General features: G+C 62.5%; 2 protein-coding genes across 5 annotated transcripts; one reads left to right on the top strand and one right to left on the bottom strand.

Moving 5' to 3' along the window:
• Window positions 1–96: 96 nt before the first annotated feature.
• Window positions 97–11,143, bottom strand: ABHD15 (abhydrolase domain containing 15). The gene is made up of 2 exons (XM_075013980.1): window positions 9,162–11,143; window positions 97–7,239 (listed from the first exon to the last, which is right to left on the bottom strand). Exons 1-2 carry the CDS (start codon window positions 9,965–9,967, stop codon window positions 6,741–6,743), a joined length of 1,305 nt encoding a protein of 434 aa, XP_074870081.1. The 5' UTR covers window positions 9,968–11,143; the 3' UTR covers window positions 97–6,740.
• Window positions 11,144–11,229: 86 nt separating this feature from the next.
• On the top strand, window positions 11,230–17,886 carry TP53I13 (tumor protein p53 inducible protein 13). Of its 4 annotated transcripts, none has more exons than XM_075013729.1 (5): window positions 11,230–11,304; window positions 13,645–13,679; window positions 14,603–14,710; window positions 16,941–17,529; window positions 17,615–17,886. In XM_075013729.1, the coding sequence occupies exons 3-5, from the start codon at window positions 14,699–14,701 to the stop codon at window positions 17,722–17,724; spliced, it is 711 nt and encodes a 236-aa protein (XP_074869830.1). In that variant the 5' UTR covers window positions 11,230–11,304; window positions 13,645–13,679; window positions 14,603–14,698; the 3' UTR covers window positions 17,725–17,886. The 4 variants fall into 4 exon arrangements, with proteins under 4 accessions (XP_074869830.1, XP_074869833.1, XP_074869832.1 ...); XM_075013732.1 differs by lacking the exon at window positions 11,230–11,304 and adding an exon at window positions 11,568–11,623 and having other exon boundaries at window positions 14,608–14,710; window positions 17,468–17,529; XM_075013731.1 differs by lacking the exon at window positions 11,230–11,304 and adding an exon at window positions 11,568–11,623 and having other exon boundaries at window positions 14,608–14,710; window positions 17,327–17,529.
• The last annotated feature ends 94 nt before the right edge of the window (window positions 17,887–17,980 follow it).

Raw genomic sequence — 17,980 nt, 5'->3', positions numbered from 1 at the left:
GTATGGTGCTAGTACACAATTTTCAGGAGTTCTCAACTCCTCGTGATCCCAGGTAGCGCAGCAGTGGTGGGCACTGTGCTTCAGAATTGAAGGCTTTCCATCTTTGGCTTCTATTGGGGTTTGAACTTGGCCAGTCTCTGGATTAAGTTGAGCTATTTCAAGAACGTTCCCTCAATCCTTCTGTTTGAACGCTGGGCCCAAACGATGTCTGTCCCATATTGGCTTTTTTTTTGTACCCAGAAGAATTGTGTAGTAAGCATTTTTACATGTATATCATGTGCAGACCTGGACTACTCCAGTGAGTTAAAATTTTAATTAAAATAGTTTGCAAAAACTGATTCAGATCAGCTGGTCTAACTATGTGTGTCTGTGTCCATGTGGGGAACAGAAGCTGCCTTCCAAGACAGTTTGATCTCCAGAGGTGTTTCCCAATTACCAAGTTGTAATCTGTGGGAATCGCTTTGTACTGTGTAGTGGAGATACCTGAGGAGGTAGATTAGTGTATCCATAATTCATCTGTTACAGATATCATATATATATATCACGTCGGTCTCTTTGTGAGATATATAAATATACAATCAAATTACAGAGACGCAAACACATTCTGAATCAGTTTGCAAACTCTATTTTTTTTAATATTAAAACTAACTGCTCCACACTCTTCTGTACCCACGGCTGCCCCCACTCTGTACTACATCCACTTGCTCGCACCCCAAACAGGGATTTCAAAATACTGTAAGTTGTAAAAACTACTCCATGTCTCATCAGGGTGCTAGGTTTCCTTCACCTGTGTGAGGATTAACACCAAGAAGATGAGTGTATCGCTTCACAATATTTCTTACCCTATTTCACAATTGCCAGCGTAACACTACAGTATATTATTCTGATTTTCCCCCTTTGCACAGGCCTTAACCTCTGATGAAAGTTTAGTCCCCCAGTGCAGTAGCAGGGGAGTTGGCATTTTTTCCTCTTTAAACAAATTACACATTTTTTTGCGGTGGTAATTAAAATCAGTAGAAGGGCCCACATGTGCTTTGTCTGTTGTGGTTTCTGGAAGACAGAGGCCACTTCTCCTGTCCCCACTGAATGTTGTGCACTTACTCCTTGTACACAACACTGGAGCTCTCACCTGCATTCAGTCTAACCTTGTAAAATTTAAAGGGATTGAAAAAGGACACGGTACTGTACAGTAACAAAGCATTCATGGAGACGTCCCCGTGGACATTTCTTGTCTGCCTTGGGGACAAACTCGAGCTGCTGTACTTTCAGTTCATCCTCAGTTCATTTTCATTGCACATTGTCAGTAAAACCTGCACAGAGGACACTGCGGGGAGGCTGGAATAATACTGCTTATTAGCACAAAGGGAGAAGAGGCCTGCGGAATGCCAAAACTTGAGCCTGTCTGGGCACGTCTCATTGGTGAAAATAAATTGTATGATACCAGCCTCTACCGTGATTGTTAAATATGCACATCTCTGGAGAGCTGTCTAATGGTATCTCATTTGTATATATTTATATATTGTGTGTGTTGTGTGCACACACAACTCGTGCTGCGCATGTCTGCTGGGGCTGACAACTTATGCAGCAGGGCTGTGCTGGGTGGGGTGTGGGCTGCAGTACTCTATGGATGGAGGGTCAGGCAAACCCTAGTGTCATTGCTGCCCTTTTCTTTTGGGGTGGTGCAGGGGTCCCTCACTGCTGTGGGCATGTTGCGAAAGGGGGAGAAGATTGCTCGTGAAGGATGCCGAAAAGTTAGAAGGCAGCACAAAGCCAGGCTGTGTCGCCCAGAGAAGGGGCATGGGGAGTCCGGATGCTTTCGGCAGGCAGCGTGACAGGAAAGGCAGTGGTCGGTACGTAAGAGTGAAATGCCCAGCCTGTCTAGGAGTGGTTCATCTCCATAGTTCACAAACCCTGTCTTGATTAAACTTTCTGGAGTTCTGCTCTCGCTAACAATGAACACTACTCGATGTACCATAGTTGTGTGTGCAGGAAGCTATGGCCAAAATGGTGAAGTTCGTTTTGTTAGTGCCATTCTTTACCCTTCTCTTGGCCCTTCTTTCCAGTCTCTAGAATGAAAGTGGCTCTCCCTCTGCACGCCCCCACCCCCACCCCCACTGCCAGTGGATGGTGCACTGGGAACACCATTGTTTTCCTTCTTGACTCCAGTTGTGTGTGTCCACGAAACGCGCTGGGCTTTTGCACCGTGTCACGGTAACAGCTGGACAGAGTTGGTGCTAAGAATATGATTTTCTAGGTCTGGAGACCCCGGCAGATTGCTGGCCCTCTCCTCCCCACCACCTGCCCTTGGGTAGCAGGACAGGGAGAGGGATTTGGGTCCTGCGTGTGTCAGGGCATAGTTGCACATATGGGGGACAACTGTGGGGAGGGTTGCGGCAGTCTCAGATCTCACTAGCGTAACAGGCCACAGAGGTGTGCACGTATCGCAGGGAAGCCCCAGGTGCTCTGTTCTTGTGGCTGATAGTTACTTTCAGCAGTGTGGCTTTTTTGGGAGCAGGTCTGTCACCTTCCTTTCTCAGCCTATGCAACAAGCTTTGGGCGAACCTGCTTTTTGACCTGGCCGTGTTCCTGGCTTAAAGGCCCTGGGAGGGATTCACCCCCATGCTGCCCTGGACATGGGTTTTGTGGCCTTAAGAAGGGCTGGCGCTTTCAGCCAGGATGTGGGCTTGAAGTCCATCTGGCTGTGCTGCGCTTTTGCTGGGAGCTGGTGCAGAAATTCCTGTGGGGCTCTGCTTCGAGGTGCAGGGGGCTTCCAGAGAGAGGGCCACAGATAAGCCTGATTCCTGTTGTGCAACAGAACCTGACTAGACAGGCCTGTCAGGGACATGTATGTGTTTGGGCCGCCCCTGTCCTGGCTCCTTGGCTGGAGGAAGCCAGCCTGGCTCTGCTAGAGGGGGCTGGGCAAATAACATGTACACCAGCAGCCAGGCCCCTGACCCAAGCTGTGGGTCTTGCAATGCTTGCATGCCTGGTGGGCCATTTACCCACCTCTCTGCTGGCCAGGGCGAGTCCCCCTGAATACACCCATGCAGCCGGGGGAGGTAATCCGCCAGTGAGAGGTGGGAGTTATCACTGCACCACAAACACCAGTCTCTTGTGCCCAGACTGACCCTTCTCAGTGCGGTACCTCACAACGGGCACCAGGCGCATTTTCGCTGACAATCGGGTTGATGATTGGGAGTGAAAATACTGTCATTATCTGTACATGTAGGTAATGACTTGACCTAGCTCCTGTATTTTGAAAGATTTTGTACTCGAGTTTATAGATGCAGCATGTGCCAACGACAGCAGAGCGGCTGGCACTGCCAGCTGTAGCCCAGTCTGTGTCTAATCCCTTCAGTTGCTGATGTGAGGCTGGAAGGATCCCTGGGTAAGCACTGCCCTGGCATTGCAAGGAGAAGGGGAAATAACAGCTCAGTTTGCTGTCCAGGTGGAAGTGCTTCTGGAGCTGACGAAAGATGGTTGATCCAGATATTTTATCTGCACTACGTGAGTTAGGTCCCCTGTGATTAGATGTGTGTGCAAAACCTCTGCCTTTCCCTCCACGCACAGAATGCGGTGATGTGGGCGGTGCAAAGGATAGAAGTTGGGGGACGGAACCTCACAAATGGAGCCCAGTTTCACACTGTCCCTTTCAACAGCACCCTCACTTACCGAACTGTACAGACAGTACGTATCCCCCACCCCCCCCAAAGGGTTCTGATGCCAGGGAAATGTAAAGAGCATGTTAACCACTGGAGAAGAAATTAATTTTATGCAGCTCGGAGCCTGCTTTTGGTGCCGGTGTAGCACATTTCTATGGCAACTCTCAGCTCAGCAGAGTTGGAAATGAGCACACAGTTGTTAATGAACTGAAGTATGTAATCGCTGCTTTTGCATGGCTTGGCATCACGGGTAGACTGGGGCCACCTGAAAACACTGGAGGCAAATCCTCGATTAGAAATGGTCACTGGCTTAAATTTCCATCATTGCCAAGGCGCAGCGTGGGCCTCTCCAGGTTGCAGGGGCTCAGGGAGTGGAATACGCTGAAGTGGGGGCCGTGTTCTGCCCCAGCGTGTGCTCCTGCATACTGGCTGGGTGCAGCCCTGCTGGCCTGTGTGCAGATGCTCTGGTGGTTGAGATGAGGCTATGGCTGGTTTGCATTGTCCACTTTGTTTTCAATGCCCATTACTGAACTAGAGCTGGGTTCCCTATGAATGAAATGATCTGTCCCACCTTCACTGAGTATCTCCAGCCCTGCACTAGCCCTGAATGCTAGAGGGCTACCAAGAGCGAGCGATTTTCAGGAGCACTAGAGAGCAGTCTCTGGGGGATGCGTGTTTCCGTGGAGATGATTGTGATGTTAACTCTTGTTCAAGACACTAACAGGATGGGGGAGGTGTCCAGAACAGGAGAGGTGTGTGTGGTGCAATGTGGTTTCTGGCAAACAAAACCACCTGCTTCCTTTCTCCGGCCCCCTCTTTCTCCTAACCCCAGTCAGCTCTGCCCCAAGCTCACTTGGGACAGGGACGCTTTATCTGACCACACCAGTTCCACAGGGTGCGTCCGATGTAAATAGTTCACATGAACATAAAACATTGCGCATATTACAGGCATGAAAGGCTCTAGCGGCTTGACAATTGTAAATGCGGAACAAGTTCCTAGTGACACTTGGGTTTCTCAAACCTCTATTGAAGTTATGCCATGGATGTCAGTAAGCCAGTGAAAACTTAACTCCTGAAAAAGACAGATCACCAGGGGGATTTTCGTGGTGAGGACACCCCAGCTTTGGCATGCAAGAGAGTCGGCATCAGACGAGGGCCGTGAGGTGTGTATAGTGTATATTTTTAAAATAGCTTGCTTGTATTGTGAAGACTTTAAAGACAAACTTGAGAATTCTAACATAACTATTAACAAATGTAACATAAGTTATCCCACTGGGTTCGGAGCATCTTGAATGTATAATCTTTTTGTAACCCAGAATGATTTATTCTTCTACCAGTCAGCCAGACAGCTTATTTATATGTTTAATTTTGTATCTCACTTTCCCTTCGGTTCCCATGGTTCCTAGCATGCGTCTGTTTGGTTGGTGGTTTGCACAAGTCTTGTGTAAACAACAATTTAACTTGAACCTGGAATTTCTGCTCAGATTCCCCCTCCCCCATTTTGGGGGAAGCTGGGGGCGGGGGGCCTTTTCCGTGCACCATTTCTGGGCCAGTGCCCGGTCTCTTGCCAGTCCTCCAAAATGCTTCGCTGTTGGTGGTTTGAAAGGAAAATAAACATGTCCCCTTATCAGCGTGGGGAAGGGGAGAAGTGCGCAGCTGTAGCAGCACCAGCCCGGCTCTGGTTGCAAAGGGAAGGCCGAGCGTGGCTTTCCCCAGGCAGCCTCAGAGCTAGCCTAACTCTGCTGTGTTCACTCCCCAATCCTGGTGCAGGCACAGCTGTGCGCTGTGCCATAGGAGCACGGCAGCAGGCAACAAGGAGTTAAAATGCCCAGGTCACTCTTGGCTGCCCCGGGCTCAGAGCTCTGCACGCTGCGTGTGGGGTCGGGGCACCCCTTGCTGTCTGCCCACTAGTGCGTGGGGAAAGAGGGATGCTGACAGGCTTTCACGTGTGTGCTCCCCCCACGCTCTCCCACTTCCCTAACGACATCGAGCACGTGGCCAAGAACTCTCCCCTTCAGCCCAGTCTGTGTCCTTGGCTAGTAGATGGCTCGCTCACCCTGGGGCATCTGGGAGCCGGGCACCACTTGATCGTGGGTGCTGCTGCTCACCCCAATATGCTGGCCAGAGGCCTGAGTCTTCCAGGCCCAATTCCCACAGGGGTGGCCTGCTTAGGGTCAACACAGAGAAAGGGGACTTCTTCCTGCTCCTGGCTCTGGTAGCAGCTGGGATGGGGGAGGCTGCCAGTCTGCATTTTCCTTTTGGTAGAAAATGCCACAAGCACTAACTGGTAAGGCTTATTGTACAGTACATTGTCAGTATTCTGGTATCCTGGTTCAACAGACATTAGCGCTCATATATAACCTGTATTAATTGTATAGATTGTGCATTTAAAGCTGTTACCAAGTGGTCAGAAAATAAGAGAAGAGAAAATAAGGTCGTATGTAATATTTTGTTTGTAAGTATCCTTTGTATCATAGCAAAGGAAATGTTAAAAATCAACTGTAATAAAGTAATTTTAGTACATGGTGCGTCAGCTTCCAGTGTTGAAAGGCGGGGCTTAGCCGGAGCACTGGGGCTAAAGCCACCTCCAGCGGAGAGCAGGTGAGGGTCAGGGCGTGGGCTTGGCATCTCTGCATGCTGTTTCATCACCGGCACGGCTCCCGGTGGGGGAGTTGGCGAGGGCAGCGGGGTCACAGGGGGCATGGGTGGGCTGGCTGGTGGGAAGTCCGTCTGAAATGGCAGGCATGTGCTGGTGGAGGTCCGGAGGCAGGAGAGGAGGCTCCGTTAGCCGTGTCCTGCCCTGAGCGGGTGCACAGCATGTGCCGTTGCCAGCAGAGTGGGAACACAACTGCCATCGCAGCCAGGGAGCTTTTCCAGTCTGCTTCTCGGGATGGGCTGGGCCGGGGCAGCAGGGACGTTTGCACACACTGCCTGGATGCTGGTGTGAGCGCACGAGAGGGTGGGAAAGGCTGCATGAAGCACGTCCTGCTCGTTTTCTCCAACAGCTGCACTGTGCTGCCTGGCCCTTGGACGGCCTTGCCCAGGGCCGCCATCCTGAAGGGTCTGCTGCAGCCCATGCTACCGGGTGTAGGAGCGCTGCCAGCTGAAGATCTCCTGCAGGGGGTAAGTGGCAGAGGCAGCCTCTCTCTTCTGCAGGGCACCTCTCCTGCACCAGGGCGGCCCCTTCACCCTCTCCTCGGCCCGGAAGAACTCTGCCACAGCCCAGAAGTACTCCAGCATCGCCTCATGGCTCCAGGAGCGAGGGCCGTCCGTCAGGAAGCCACAGTGCCCCCCACACGGGGTCAGTAGCAGGAAGAAGAAGGGGCTGCTGTGGAAGAGCTCCATGGGGAGGGTGCTGGCCGGGGGCCCTCGCACAGGGTCATCGGTGCTGCAGATGCACAGGACGGGGACGGCTGCCTCATCCACGTCCCGCAGGGGCTCATTGCGCTCCCAGTAGGCGTCCCAGCTGACCGGGTGCCTCTTGGTCTCACAGAAGAGGGTTTCCTCGAATTCCCGGAGCGAGCGGCTCCCGAACAGCTTGGCCGTCTCCACCACCTCCGCCAGCACCGTGGCATACCTAGGGGGGCACACATAACGGGCAGGGGCACGGCCCACACAGCGCGTGGGGGCTGGGGCCCTGGAATTCAGCATTGAGTCGCTGCCCAGGCCAGACCCTGCGTTCCCACGTCTCTCCTGCTTGAGACTTGTGGCTGAGGGCTGCCGTTGCTGGCTCGCAGCATGGCCCTGCAGTGGCTCCAAAGTATAACTGGTTTGGCTCAGTGGGGGCTGGGGCTAAACACCACGGTGATGGCACTTCACAAGCCTGCCTGAGCCCCTGCGCTTGCGGCACAACAGGCAGCCAACGAGCACCGGGGCGTGGGCTGAGCTGCTGGTGCCTGTTCTGCTGGGAAGGGCGGGCGCTCTGGGTCCAGCCCTTCCCTGCTGCAGCAAAGGGGCGATGTGACTCCTGAGTGTCTGGCTGGTTTGTCACTTGGCTTGGAAGCCATAGCGACCAGGAGACTCCCCACCTGGCCTCCCGTACAGCCCGGGTTGCCATGACAGCAGGCTGAGGCTGCGGCAGCCTGTCCATGCGGAGGGAGAGAGCCGTGCCATGGGAGGAGCTGGCACAAGGCCCCAGGGTCTGTATGGCACCCATTGCACTGCCCCTGAGGCTAGGGCATCCCTGGGGGCCCAGGGGATGGCTGCAGCCCGGCTTTGCATTGCCAGCAACCTGAGCAGGGCTGTCTTCCCCTGCAGGGGTCTTTCCCGCCCCCCTTTCCCTGCAGGCTGTGGGATATTTCCCTCTTCCCTGCGAGAGGTGCTGAATGGTGCACCCCCACCCCCACCCCAGAGCCAGCCCGGTGACCTTGCTCTTCTGTCTGCCTAGGCTTGTGCGCTGCTGGGCCCCAGGCCATGTTGCAGCTGGGGGGGCGCTATCTAGGATCAGAGGGGCTAGGCTGGGTAAGGAGCTGCAGACACCTCCTCAGCCCAAGGTGGGGTCCCTGATAGCAGGTGGGTCCTGCTGGGCAGAAGCTGCTCACTTGACCTGGGAGAAGGGAGGGTTTTGAGAGGGTGTGGCTGGTGTGACCGCCCTCACCCAGCCCACCCAGGGCCTATGTTCCAGGAGCTCTCCCAGGCTGCCTCTGCCCAGTTTCCTGAGTATTTCATGGGGGTTGTCTGGTTACAGCCACAGTGAGGACAGTTCCGGGGGGGACCAGGTTGTGTTCACCTCTATCACTTATTCCTCGCCCCAAGGGACTGGTCAGGCTGGTGCAAAGCCCCTTTATAATGGGATAGCAGCCCTGGCACACCAGCTGGGGGCCACAAGCCCTGAGCGAGGCATGTGGCTGGCTAAGCAGTACACCCCAGGGCAGCGTGTGTCTGGAGAGCTGAGTGGTGATCCTTGGGCAGCGGCCCAGCCAGGCTGCTCCCTGGCTGCCAGCTCCAGGGAATTCTGACAGCAGCCTGAAGCATTTCTAGCTTGTAGCCGCCCCCAACGTGTGCCTGCCACTGGCCATATGTGCTCCAAGCCCTTGCAGAGCGGCTGGGCTCTCAGCTGCGCCAGGCCTCTGAGCCTGGCCTCACCAGCTCCTCGTGGCACAGCGAGATGGGCTGTGCTCTGGGTGAGCCTTCTCCAAGGGACGTCTCCCACCTGCCCACTCACGCTAACCCCACAGCCTCTGCACAGCTCCTCTGCTGCCAGATGGAGCACACGGAGCCACCAGCCCTGTGTTAAGGTGGCTCTGAAAGTGCAGCTGGGGTGCTGACGTGAGGGTGACCCTTGCTCCCCACCTGCAGCCCCTCAGGTCCCCACATCAACCCTGCTCTGCTGATGCCCCCAGGACAGCCCTGTCCCTCCCCCCGGCCCTGCTCTGCCCAAAGTGTTTGGTACCTGTTCCTGAGACGTGCATGCATGCCCCCGGCTGCCCACCCACCTGCCACCTCCGCCTGCCGCCGTGCAGCCCAGAAGGCAGGGGAGGGGCATGGGATGGTACCTACCTGCTGAGGCTTCGTTTCTGGTGCAGGAGCAGACTCCACTCGTACAGCCAAGGGCCCCCGGCCTCCAGCCACTCCCGGCACCGGAACACGGGCGAGATGCAGGCTGCTGCCACCAGGTAGCTGGAGGAGCCACACTCGCCCAGGTAAGAGAGGAGCAGGCCTGAGCCGGAGCCCTCGCTCACGGCACACAGCGCAGCCCCTGGGTGCCGGACGCGGAGATAGGTCACCACCTCCTTGAGGTCGCCTGGGTCCCCAAAGGCCTGCAGCTTCAGGCTGGCCAGCGGGCTGCTGTTGTGCCCTCTCCGGTTGAAGATGACGGGCTGGTAGCCCTGCTCCAGTGCCAGCAGGCAGAGGTGCAGGATGCCCCTGGTGACCTTGCCGGCAGCGTTGGGGAGCACCAGCAGCACCGGTGGTGTGCTAACAGCCGCGCTCCCTCCACTCCTCTTGCCAGTGCCCCAGGGCCCCACCACCCAGTCCAGAGCAACCAGGCCCCCGTCGGCCAGCTGCAGGAGCTCACGTGCCAGCTCGGGACGGCGGCTGGGGGGGCAGAGGAGCTGGAGCGCGGTCTGGAGGTGGGGCCAGCTCCACCACCAGCACCTGCCCGGACGGGCAGCAAAATGCTCCAGGCTGTGCCGCAGGCAGTGGGCCAGGGCAGAGGGTTTGCAGATGAGCCTGCAGTGCCCTGCCCTGGCCCTCTCCTCCCCAGTGGCGTTGCCCTCACTGCCACCTGGCCCCCAGAGCCGCTGGGCCAGCAGCCAGAGGGCTAAAGCCAGGGCTGCAGCGGCCAGGCTGCCTAGGGCCAGCATGAGGTGTGCACGCGCCCAGCTGGGGAGTGACCGACAGACCCCCCTGCACACTGTGCATCCAGCCCCTTACTTAGCAAACACAGGATTTGTTTGAGGGCTCCGTGTGCCGATTGGATGGGGTTGTGCAAGCATTAACCCTTCCCAGCCGGCCTCCGAGTGGGGCCTGCCTCACTGCCCTCAGGAGCCTCCCCCACTTGGGGAGGGGGTGCTGTTAGGGAGGGGCAGGACCAGGTCCTCCAGCTGCATGTTCTGCCTGCAACAGGAGACCACCAGGGGCCCCAGCCCAGACCCCTTTCCATCCCTTCCAGCTGAGCCAAGGGGCCACCCCTCTGCCACCAGCGGTTGCTCCTGGGCCCATTGCACCACCGGGGCTGGGAGGAGGGGACGGTGAGGCACGGGCCTTTCCCTAGAGTGTAGCTGTGCCGCAGCTGGATGCTGGCAGGGCTGCCCTCACCAGGGGTCACAGGGCCCTTACCCTGCCCCCCTCCCTTGCTTACCCGGGGTGGGTCTGGGCTGGGCTGCAGCAGATTGGGGGAACTCTCAGCCCAAAGCATCTCTCTTTAGTGGGGGCAACCACCAGCACTCTACCTTCCCCCCGACCTTCTGCGTGGCTGCACCCTGAGGCACTGCCCAGCTCCTGGGCCCGTGGCCCCTGCAGCTGCCTGGTGGTGCAGAGCTGTGCCCAGGGCCTGGGGCTCTCCCAGAGTAGCCAGTCAGTGGGCACCAGGCTGGCCCCTCCTGCAGCTGAGGCTCCCACTATCAAGCAGCTGCTGGGAATGTCCCATGACAGACCACCTGCCCCTACTTCCCTCCCCCCATGGCACCAGGGACCCTGCCAACACTATGGCTGTAATCACCCCCCTTGCGGTGCTCCACCACCCAGGAGGGCCCCGATCGTGGAGCCCGGTCCGCCCCCGCCCCACCCTGAGACTGTCCCTCCTCCAGCCGGCGGCTGTGGGGCTGGCAGAAGGGGGCTCGGGGCACAGGGGCCCTGAGTGGCAGCCGGCGGGGGCAGACCCCGAGCCAGTGAGGGGCAAAGTTCTCAGCAGTGGCGGAGCCCAGGCTGCGCGGGGCCCGGGCCGAAGTCCACCCGCCGCTGCTCCAAGGGCCCCGGGGACCGCACCCTGCAGGGCGGCGGGCGCTGAGCTCCCCCAGGCCCCTCCCAGCCCCCGGACAAAGCTGCTTCAGGGGCTGCCCCGTGTGCCGCCCCCCCTTCCCTGCAGCGCCCCTCCCCCACTGCCCCTCCCCCACTCGCCCCGCCCCCCGCCGCCGCAGGGCACGGCCCGGGCCGGAGCCGCGTGGAGCAGCCGCCGCCCGCAGCGGGACTCGCGAGACTGGTGCTGGGGCGGGGCCCGTCTCGCGCTCCCTGGGGCTTGGGGGTGGGCCGCGGGGGGCTCCGGGCTGCCCGGGTCTGGCCGCGCCGCGGGGGGTGGGGGGGGCGCGGGCGGGGGGGGGCTGGCGGGACCCCCCCCCCGCACAGCCGCGCCCGGCTCCGGCCCGGGGCCGCCCCTTTAAATGCCACCCGCCCGCGGCGCCCTCGCGTCGGCCGCCATTGGCTGCTGTGCACGCCAGAGTCCCGCCCCCACCCCCGGCGAGCCAATGAGAAAGTGCCCAGATGGCAGCACCAGCCCAGCGCCCCGCGGCCCCGACACCACGGTGTGACGCCCCCCCCGCTGCCCCCCCCAGCCTCCATGGGCACCCCCCCCGCTGCCCCCTCAGCCCCGTGTGCCCCCCCTCCCCGCTGCCCCCCCCAGCCTCCATGGGCACCCCCCCGCTGCCCCCTCAGCCCCGTGTGCCCCCCCTCCCCGCTGCCCCCCCCAGCCTCCATGGGCACCCCCGCTGCCCCCTCAGCCCCGTGTGCCCCCCCCTCCCCGCAGCCCCCCCCAGCCTCCATGGGCACCCCCCCGCTGCCCCCTCAGCCCCGTGTGCCCCCCCCTCCCCGCTGCCCCCCCAGCCTCCATGGGCACCCCCCCGGTGCCCCCTCAGCCCCGTGTGCCCCCCCTCCCCGCTGCCCCCCCCAGCCTCCATGGGCACCCTAGCTGCCCCCTCAGCCATGTGTACACCCCCTCCCCGCTGCCCCCCCCAGCCTCCATGGGCACCCCCCCCGCTGCCCCCTCAGCCCCGTGTGCCCCCCCTCCCCGCTGCCCCCTCAGCCATGTGTACACCCCCTCCCCGCTGCCCCCTCAGCCCCGTGTGCCCCCCCTCCCCGCTGCCCCCCCCAGCCTCCATGGGCACCCCCCCCGCTGCCCCCTCAGCCATGTGTACGCCCCCTCCCCGCTGCCCCCCCCAGCCTCCATGGGCACCCCCGCTGCCCCCTCAGCCCCGTGTGCCCCCCCCGCTGCCCCCCCAGCCTCCATGGGCACCCCCCCCACTGCCCCCTCAGCCATGTGTACACCCCCTCCCTGCTGCCCCCTCAGCCCCGTGTGCCCCCCCTCCCCGCTGCCCCCCCCAGCCTCCATGGGCACCCCCGCTGCCCCCTCAGCCATGTGTACACCCCCTCCCCGCTGCCCCCCCCAGCCTCCATGGGCACCCCCCCCGCTGCCCCCTCAGCCCCGTGTGCCCCCCCTCCCCGCTGCCCCCCCCAGCCTCCATGGGCACCCCCCCGCTGCCCCCTCAGCCATGTGTACACCCCCTCCCCGCTGCCCCCTCAGCCCCGTGTGCCCCCCCTCCCCGCTGCCCCCCCAGCCTCCATGGGCACCCCCCCCGCTGCCCCCTCAGCCCCGTGTGCCCCCCCTCCCCGCTGCCCCCCCCAGTCTCCATGGGCACCCCCCCCCGCTGCCCCCTCAGCCATGTGTACACCCCCTCCCCGCTGCCCCCCCCCAGCCTCCATGGGCACCCCCGCTGCCCCCTCAGCCCCGTGTGCCCCCCCCCGCTGCCCCCCCAGCCTCCATGGGCACCCCCCCACTGCCCCCTCAGCCATGTGTACACCCCCTCCCTGCTGCCCCCTCAGCCCCGTGTGCCCCCCCTCCCCGCTGCCCCCCCCCAGCCTCCATGGGCACCCTCCCGCTGCCCCCTCAGCCCCGTGTGCCCCCCCTCCCCGCTGCCCCCCCCAGCCTCCATGGGCACCCCCCTCGCTGCCCCCTCAGCCATGTGTACACCCCTCCCCGCGCACCGCTGCCGTCTCCAGCCCCTCCCGTGCCCCGCCCCCCCGCTGTGTTCCCTAGCCACCGTCTGCAACCCCCCCCCCCCCCGCTGGTCTCCCCCCCCCCAGCCCCGTGTGCACCCCATCGCTGTCTGCCCAACCCCCCCCCCGCTGCCCCCCCATGTACCCCATCGCTGTCCCTCCAGCACCCCCACTGTCCCCAGCCCCGCCCACCGCACTGCCCCCCACCCTCCGTGTGCACACACTCCCCGCCTCCCATTCCTCCAGCCTCCCACGCACCCCCCCCCATTCCCCCGTGTGCCCTCCCCACTGCCCCTGCATCCCTCCCACTGTCCCCAGCTCCCCCCCCCCCCCCAACGGGCTTACCAGGCGCACAAGGCAAGGAAGAGGCATGAGGGCAATAACGGCACAGCCTGGTTTCCCAGCCGCACATCTCAGCCATGAACCTTAGGGAGCTTGGCCGTGGCTCGACCGGGGGAGGGGGTGTGTGTGTGGGGGGGGGGGTCGTGCCTGCCAGCTGCAGGGGCAGCTAACACCCACCTGCTGCTCATGGGTGATGCTTATTTGCTGACAGGTGCTGTGAGCTGGGACAGGCTGTAGCAGGCACAGGTGAGCTCTGGGGCCGGGGTGGGGGGGTTGGCTGACAGGCCCTTTCCATGGTCCCAGTGACTTGGGCCCCACAAGGGGCCCTCTCTGAGCATTTGGCGGGGTGTGTGTGTGTGTGTGTGTTGGCGTGCCCACCACCCTGCTGGGCTGGGGCTGGCAGCGCATGGGGCCCTGTGCCCATGCCCAGGACAGGGGTTTTGGGGGGTGGGGGGGCAGGCAGAAGCTGTGGCTCACAGGCATGCACAAGGCTGCAGCTGGGTCCTGGCTTGCAGGGCCGTCCATGGTGCTGTATGGCCACACAGCTGCCCTTCAGCCAGTGCCCCACCAGGGCAGGCACCAGCACCACGTGCAGCAGGCCCCCCCCCCGCCCCCCCGGCAGCGACAGGGCTGCCAACTGCAGCCGCTGGTGCCGGGGAGCAGCCCTGTCCCGGGGGGGCGGCGCTAGGGGAGTAGCTCTGTGTGTGTGTGTGAGGAGAGAGAGAGAGAGACATGGACTCTCCAGCACTGGTTTTGTGCCTTGCAGCAAGGTGCACTGACTGCTTGGGGGGGGGGGGGAGCGGGGGGGCGGGCAGGCTTGCCTGCCCCCCCCCCCCCCCCATGTGCTGACTCCATACCCAAGCACTGCGCCTGGCGGGATATTGCCTGGGAGCAGCGCCAGGCGTTGGGCTGGACTGTGCACACCCACATGCCATGCAGGCCCACGAGCCTGGGGCTGGCACAGGCTGGGCTAGCACCACACGGCCCACTGCTTGCAGCCAGGCTGCCCGGGCAGTGGGTGCCCCAAGCTCCCTGCCGGGCTGCAGCCTATGAGCCTGTTGGCATGTGCCCACCTTTTACCTTTGCACCCCTCGGAATGGGGCGGGGGGGGAACCCTGCTGGGCTGCCTCGTGCCTCTGCTGCTCTGACGCCTCTTTGCCCCTCCCCAGCACAGAGCGCTGCCGCCCTCTGCCACCCCAACCTCCAGGCCAGTGGGGTCTGCAGGCCCGCCCCTGGCTGGACATCCTGACCCCTGCAGCAGCCTCATGCCAGAGAGGGTGAGTGGGGCACAGGCTGGCTGGAGCGCCTGGGGCAGAGCAGAGCTGTCTGGGCCTGTGGGTGGTGGGGGGGCTGAGTCACAGTGGGCAATGGCCTCCCACCCATCGACCAGCCGTGACCCCCTTCTCAGCACTGGGGGGGTGGGACCAGCAGCTAGTGAAAGGCCACTGTGCTGATGTTTGGCACATCCCCCGTGTGGGGCCGGGGGCGGGGGCAGAGACCACGACGGGGGGCCAGATTGCATGAGCTTGTAACTGTTCGTGTTAGCCGGCACCCAGCCTGGAACCCAGCCAGCTCAGGAAGGGCCAGGCCTGCCCACCACAGCGTCTGCTTGTGACCACACTTGGCAGAAAGCTGCTACACGCCACTGGGTGGGGGGCACGTGTGGTGTGGCACGAGGCCTGGGCTGGAGAGCTCTCTGCCGGGGGGTGGGGGGGGTGGAGTTTGTGCAGCCCCCCCCCGTGTCACTACTTGTGGCCACGACTGGTTTGCGACAGTAGGCGCATAAAGGACGTAGTTCTGCACGGCCCGGACTGTGGGGAGTAGCAGTGGGCCGAGGGCCTGCACCGCCCCTACCCCTCAAGTACTCACATCACCGAGCAGGGCCCTTGGGCAGCAGCTGCAGCATCGCTGTAGTGTGGGAACACCCAGCTAACCCCAGGGACTTGCACACCACCTCCTGCAGCTGCCTGCCCGGCGCAAGCAGCACCCTGCGCGTGGCTCGCAGCCTGGCCTTTGCAGCCTGTACTCGGGGGGCAGCTGCCCTCTGGCACAGCCGCATGCAGCATGACCCATCTTCCCTGCAGCTCCTGCTCTCGCAGCCCCAATGGCCAGGTGGGCAGCCACAGCAGGGACTGCACTGCCGCAGCGGGCACAGGAGGGCCTGGGCCCAGCCTTGGCCACAACTGCACTGCAGAGCCACGCCTGCAGCCCAGCTCGGGGTGCGGGGGGGCAGCTGACAAAGGCCCTGGCACTTGCCCCTGGGGCGCACAGCCCCTTTTGGCAGCTCAGCCCCTTGCAATGACCCAGCAGTGGGGCGCTGAGCCCCTAGGAAGCACATTGCATGCTGGGGACATGGTAACACCCCGAGGGGCGGGGAGCGTCTGGGGTTCAGCGCGCCCCTTTGCCACCAGGTGTGTGGGAGACTCCCTGGCACTGGCTGCTTGAAACTGGGCCTTATTAACACCACCTCTGCCCAGCTCTCTGGTGCGCAGCGTCTGTTTTCAGCCAGCTCCAGGCCCCAGACGTGCAGCACCCCATTCAACACCTGCTTCCAGGGGCAGGGGACTGATGCTCCGGCCTAGGCCTACGTGCGTCTCTCTGTCTCCTCCCCGCAACAGATGCCAGCGTGAAGCAGAGGCAAAGCTGGGCCAGCAAATCCTTGCAGAGAGGCTCAGAGCAGTGCAGGGTGGGAAGGGCCCAGGCTGGGGCTGGCCCTCGTTAAGGCTTCCCTGACAGGTGTTTGGCTACCCCCAGTGAGGGAGAGGCCTCCAGTTCCCTGGGCCCTGTGTCCCCCCCAGGGCTTACCCCACCCCCCAGGCCGCCCCCCTGCACTACAAGCCCGTTGTTATCCCGTCGTCCTGCCAAAAGCAACGTGGCAGCCTGGGTGCCAGGGAGCTGAACCCAGGTGTTGGCGCAGGCCTGCGGTGGGCAAAGCGCTGCTGTCATGTCCGGGTGCCAGGCATCTGGTGCAGGGGGGCTTTGCCCACCCCAGCTTCTGCACCACTACCTCGGTTAGGCCATGAAGCGCCCCCAGGCCTGGTCGTCCTCACTGTGGGGACACAGTAACTCGGCTCCCCCGCCTTCCCCATCCACCAACTGCCTTCTCGCAGGGCCCCGAGCACCCCTGCACCAGGCTGCAACCCCTCAGCCCCTGATCGTCCCCCTACTGTTGACAGCTATGGCCAGGCTGGGCCCATGGGGTTAAGTCAGGGCCAGGCCAGGGTGCCTAAGTAGTGGTGCTCAGATGCTTTCTGCCGCATGGGGGCAGTCAGGCCCAGGCCTGTGGGCAGCGTCACTTTCCTGGCTGGTTGCCCAATGCCACCCCCCCGCCAGCCACTGGGCCTCACCGCCCCCCTTGGATAGGCTGACTGCAGCCTGCCCGGCTGGGGAAGACAGAGGCCTGGGTCAGCTGGCTCCTGCCCTGGCCCTGCTGGAACTGGCCGAGGCCATGGCCAGGCTCCAGGGGTGCTCCCCATTTCTAATCCCCTGACCCCTTCTCACCCCCAGGCCTTGCTGAACCACGCACGCTCCCCCAGCTCGCTCTCTGGGGGAGGGAGGCCCCGGGCCGGCCAGAGAGCCCCCCCTGTGCTCAGCAAGGGCCTGCTGGTCCCACAGAGACAGCTCCAGGCGCGCTCCAGGAACAGGTCGGCGAGCCCAACTGCAGAGCTCCCGGGCCCCACACTGGCCCCTGGGGGCAGCCAGGTGGGGCGTGGGACACCCCCCGAGCCCAGAGAGCTCCTGGACACAGCGCCAGCCCCGGGCAGTGCCCTGCACACCCAGGTCACAGCTGGCCGGCCATCAGCCCCCACCACCGCAGGGCCGCAGGCCAGTGCAACCGCCGCAGGCTCCGTGGAGCGGCACCAGCAGCAGGAGGGCTGCCTGTGTCCCAGCAGGGAGCCGCCCCAGGCCCGGCCAGCCCCACGCCCCTACGTGCCCACGCCCCGCACCGAGGAAGCGGCCTGGGCTGCCAGTGCTCTGACCTTCCTGCTGGTGGTGCTGACGCTCGCCATCCTCTACACCCGCCTGCACCGCAGGTTCCACAAGAGCCAGAGCCTGTATTGGGCCCCGAGTGACGCGGGGCAGGAGCCCGTCTCCGGTGAGTGCTGCGGGGGGGGGGGGGGGGGGAGACACCCGGCGGGGACGCCGGCAGGGGCTCATTGTGCTCCCTCTCTCCGCTGCAGCTGTTCTCAAGCGGCGGCTCCTGGCGGCCCCCAGCCGTCGTAAGAAGCGCCCCCGGCCCCAGCAGAGACAGCTGCTGCTCCAGGAGGGGTCGAGCGAGAGCTCCGACTAGCACCTGGCCAGGGCACCGCGCGGGCCCAGACTGGCCCTGCTGGGGCGGAGGCTGGTGCCTCCCAGGCACATGCTACAACGGGGTGGGGGCAGGGGTGCTGTGCGGGGCCCTGATGGGACCTGCCTGCAGCAGCTGCTGCTCTGTTCTGCTGAATAAAATGGTTGCAGCAAGTTGCAGTGTCGGCAGCTGCTGTGGGGCACTGGGAGCTGCACGGTGCCCCCCCGGGAACACTGCCAGGCAGGAACAGCAGCCAGGA

The sequence above is a fragment of the Carettochelys insculpta genome, chromosome 19 (assembly GCF_033958435.1).
Source record: "Carettochelys insculpta isolate YL-2023 chromosome 19, ASM3395843v1, whole genome shotgun sequence".
NCBI lineage: Eukaryota > Metazoa > Chordata > Testudines > Carettochelyidae > Carettochelys > Carettochelys insculpta.
The sequence above is the reverse complement of the archived record's forward strand: the minus strand, read 5'-3'. Positions and strand labels throughout refer to the sequence as shown.

Excerpts from the sequence above, each read along its gene's own strand:
- TP53I13 (XM_075013729.1), top strand. Across the intron at positions 17,530-17,614 it reads GGGGCAGGAGCCCGTCTCCG|CTGTTCTCAAGCGGCGGCTC; the intron begins GTGAGTGCTGCG and ends TCTCCGCTGCAG.
- ABHD15 (XM_075013980.1), bottom strand. The coding sequence starts at position 9,967 with ATGCTGGCCCTAGGCAGCCTGGCCGCTGCAGCCCTGGCTTTAGCCCTC. Across the intron at positions 7,240-9,161 it reads CAGAAACGAAGCCTCAGCAG|GTATGCCACGGTGCTGGCGG; the intron begins GTAGGTACCATC and ends GTGCCCCCCTAG.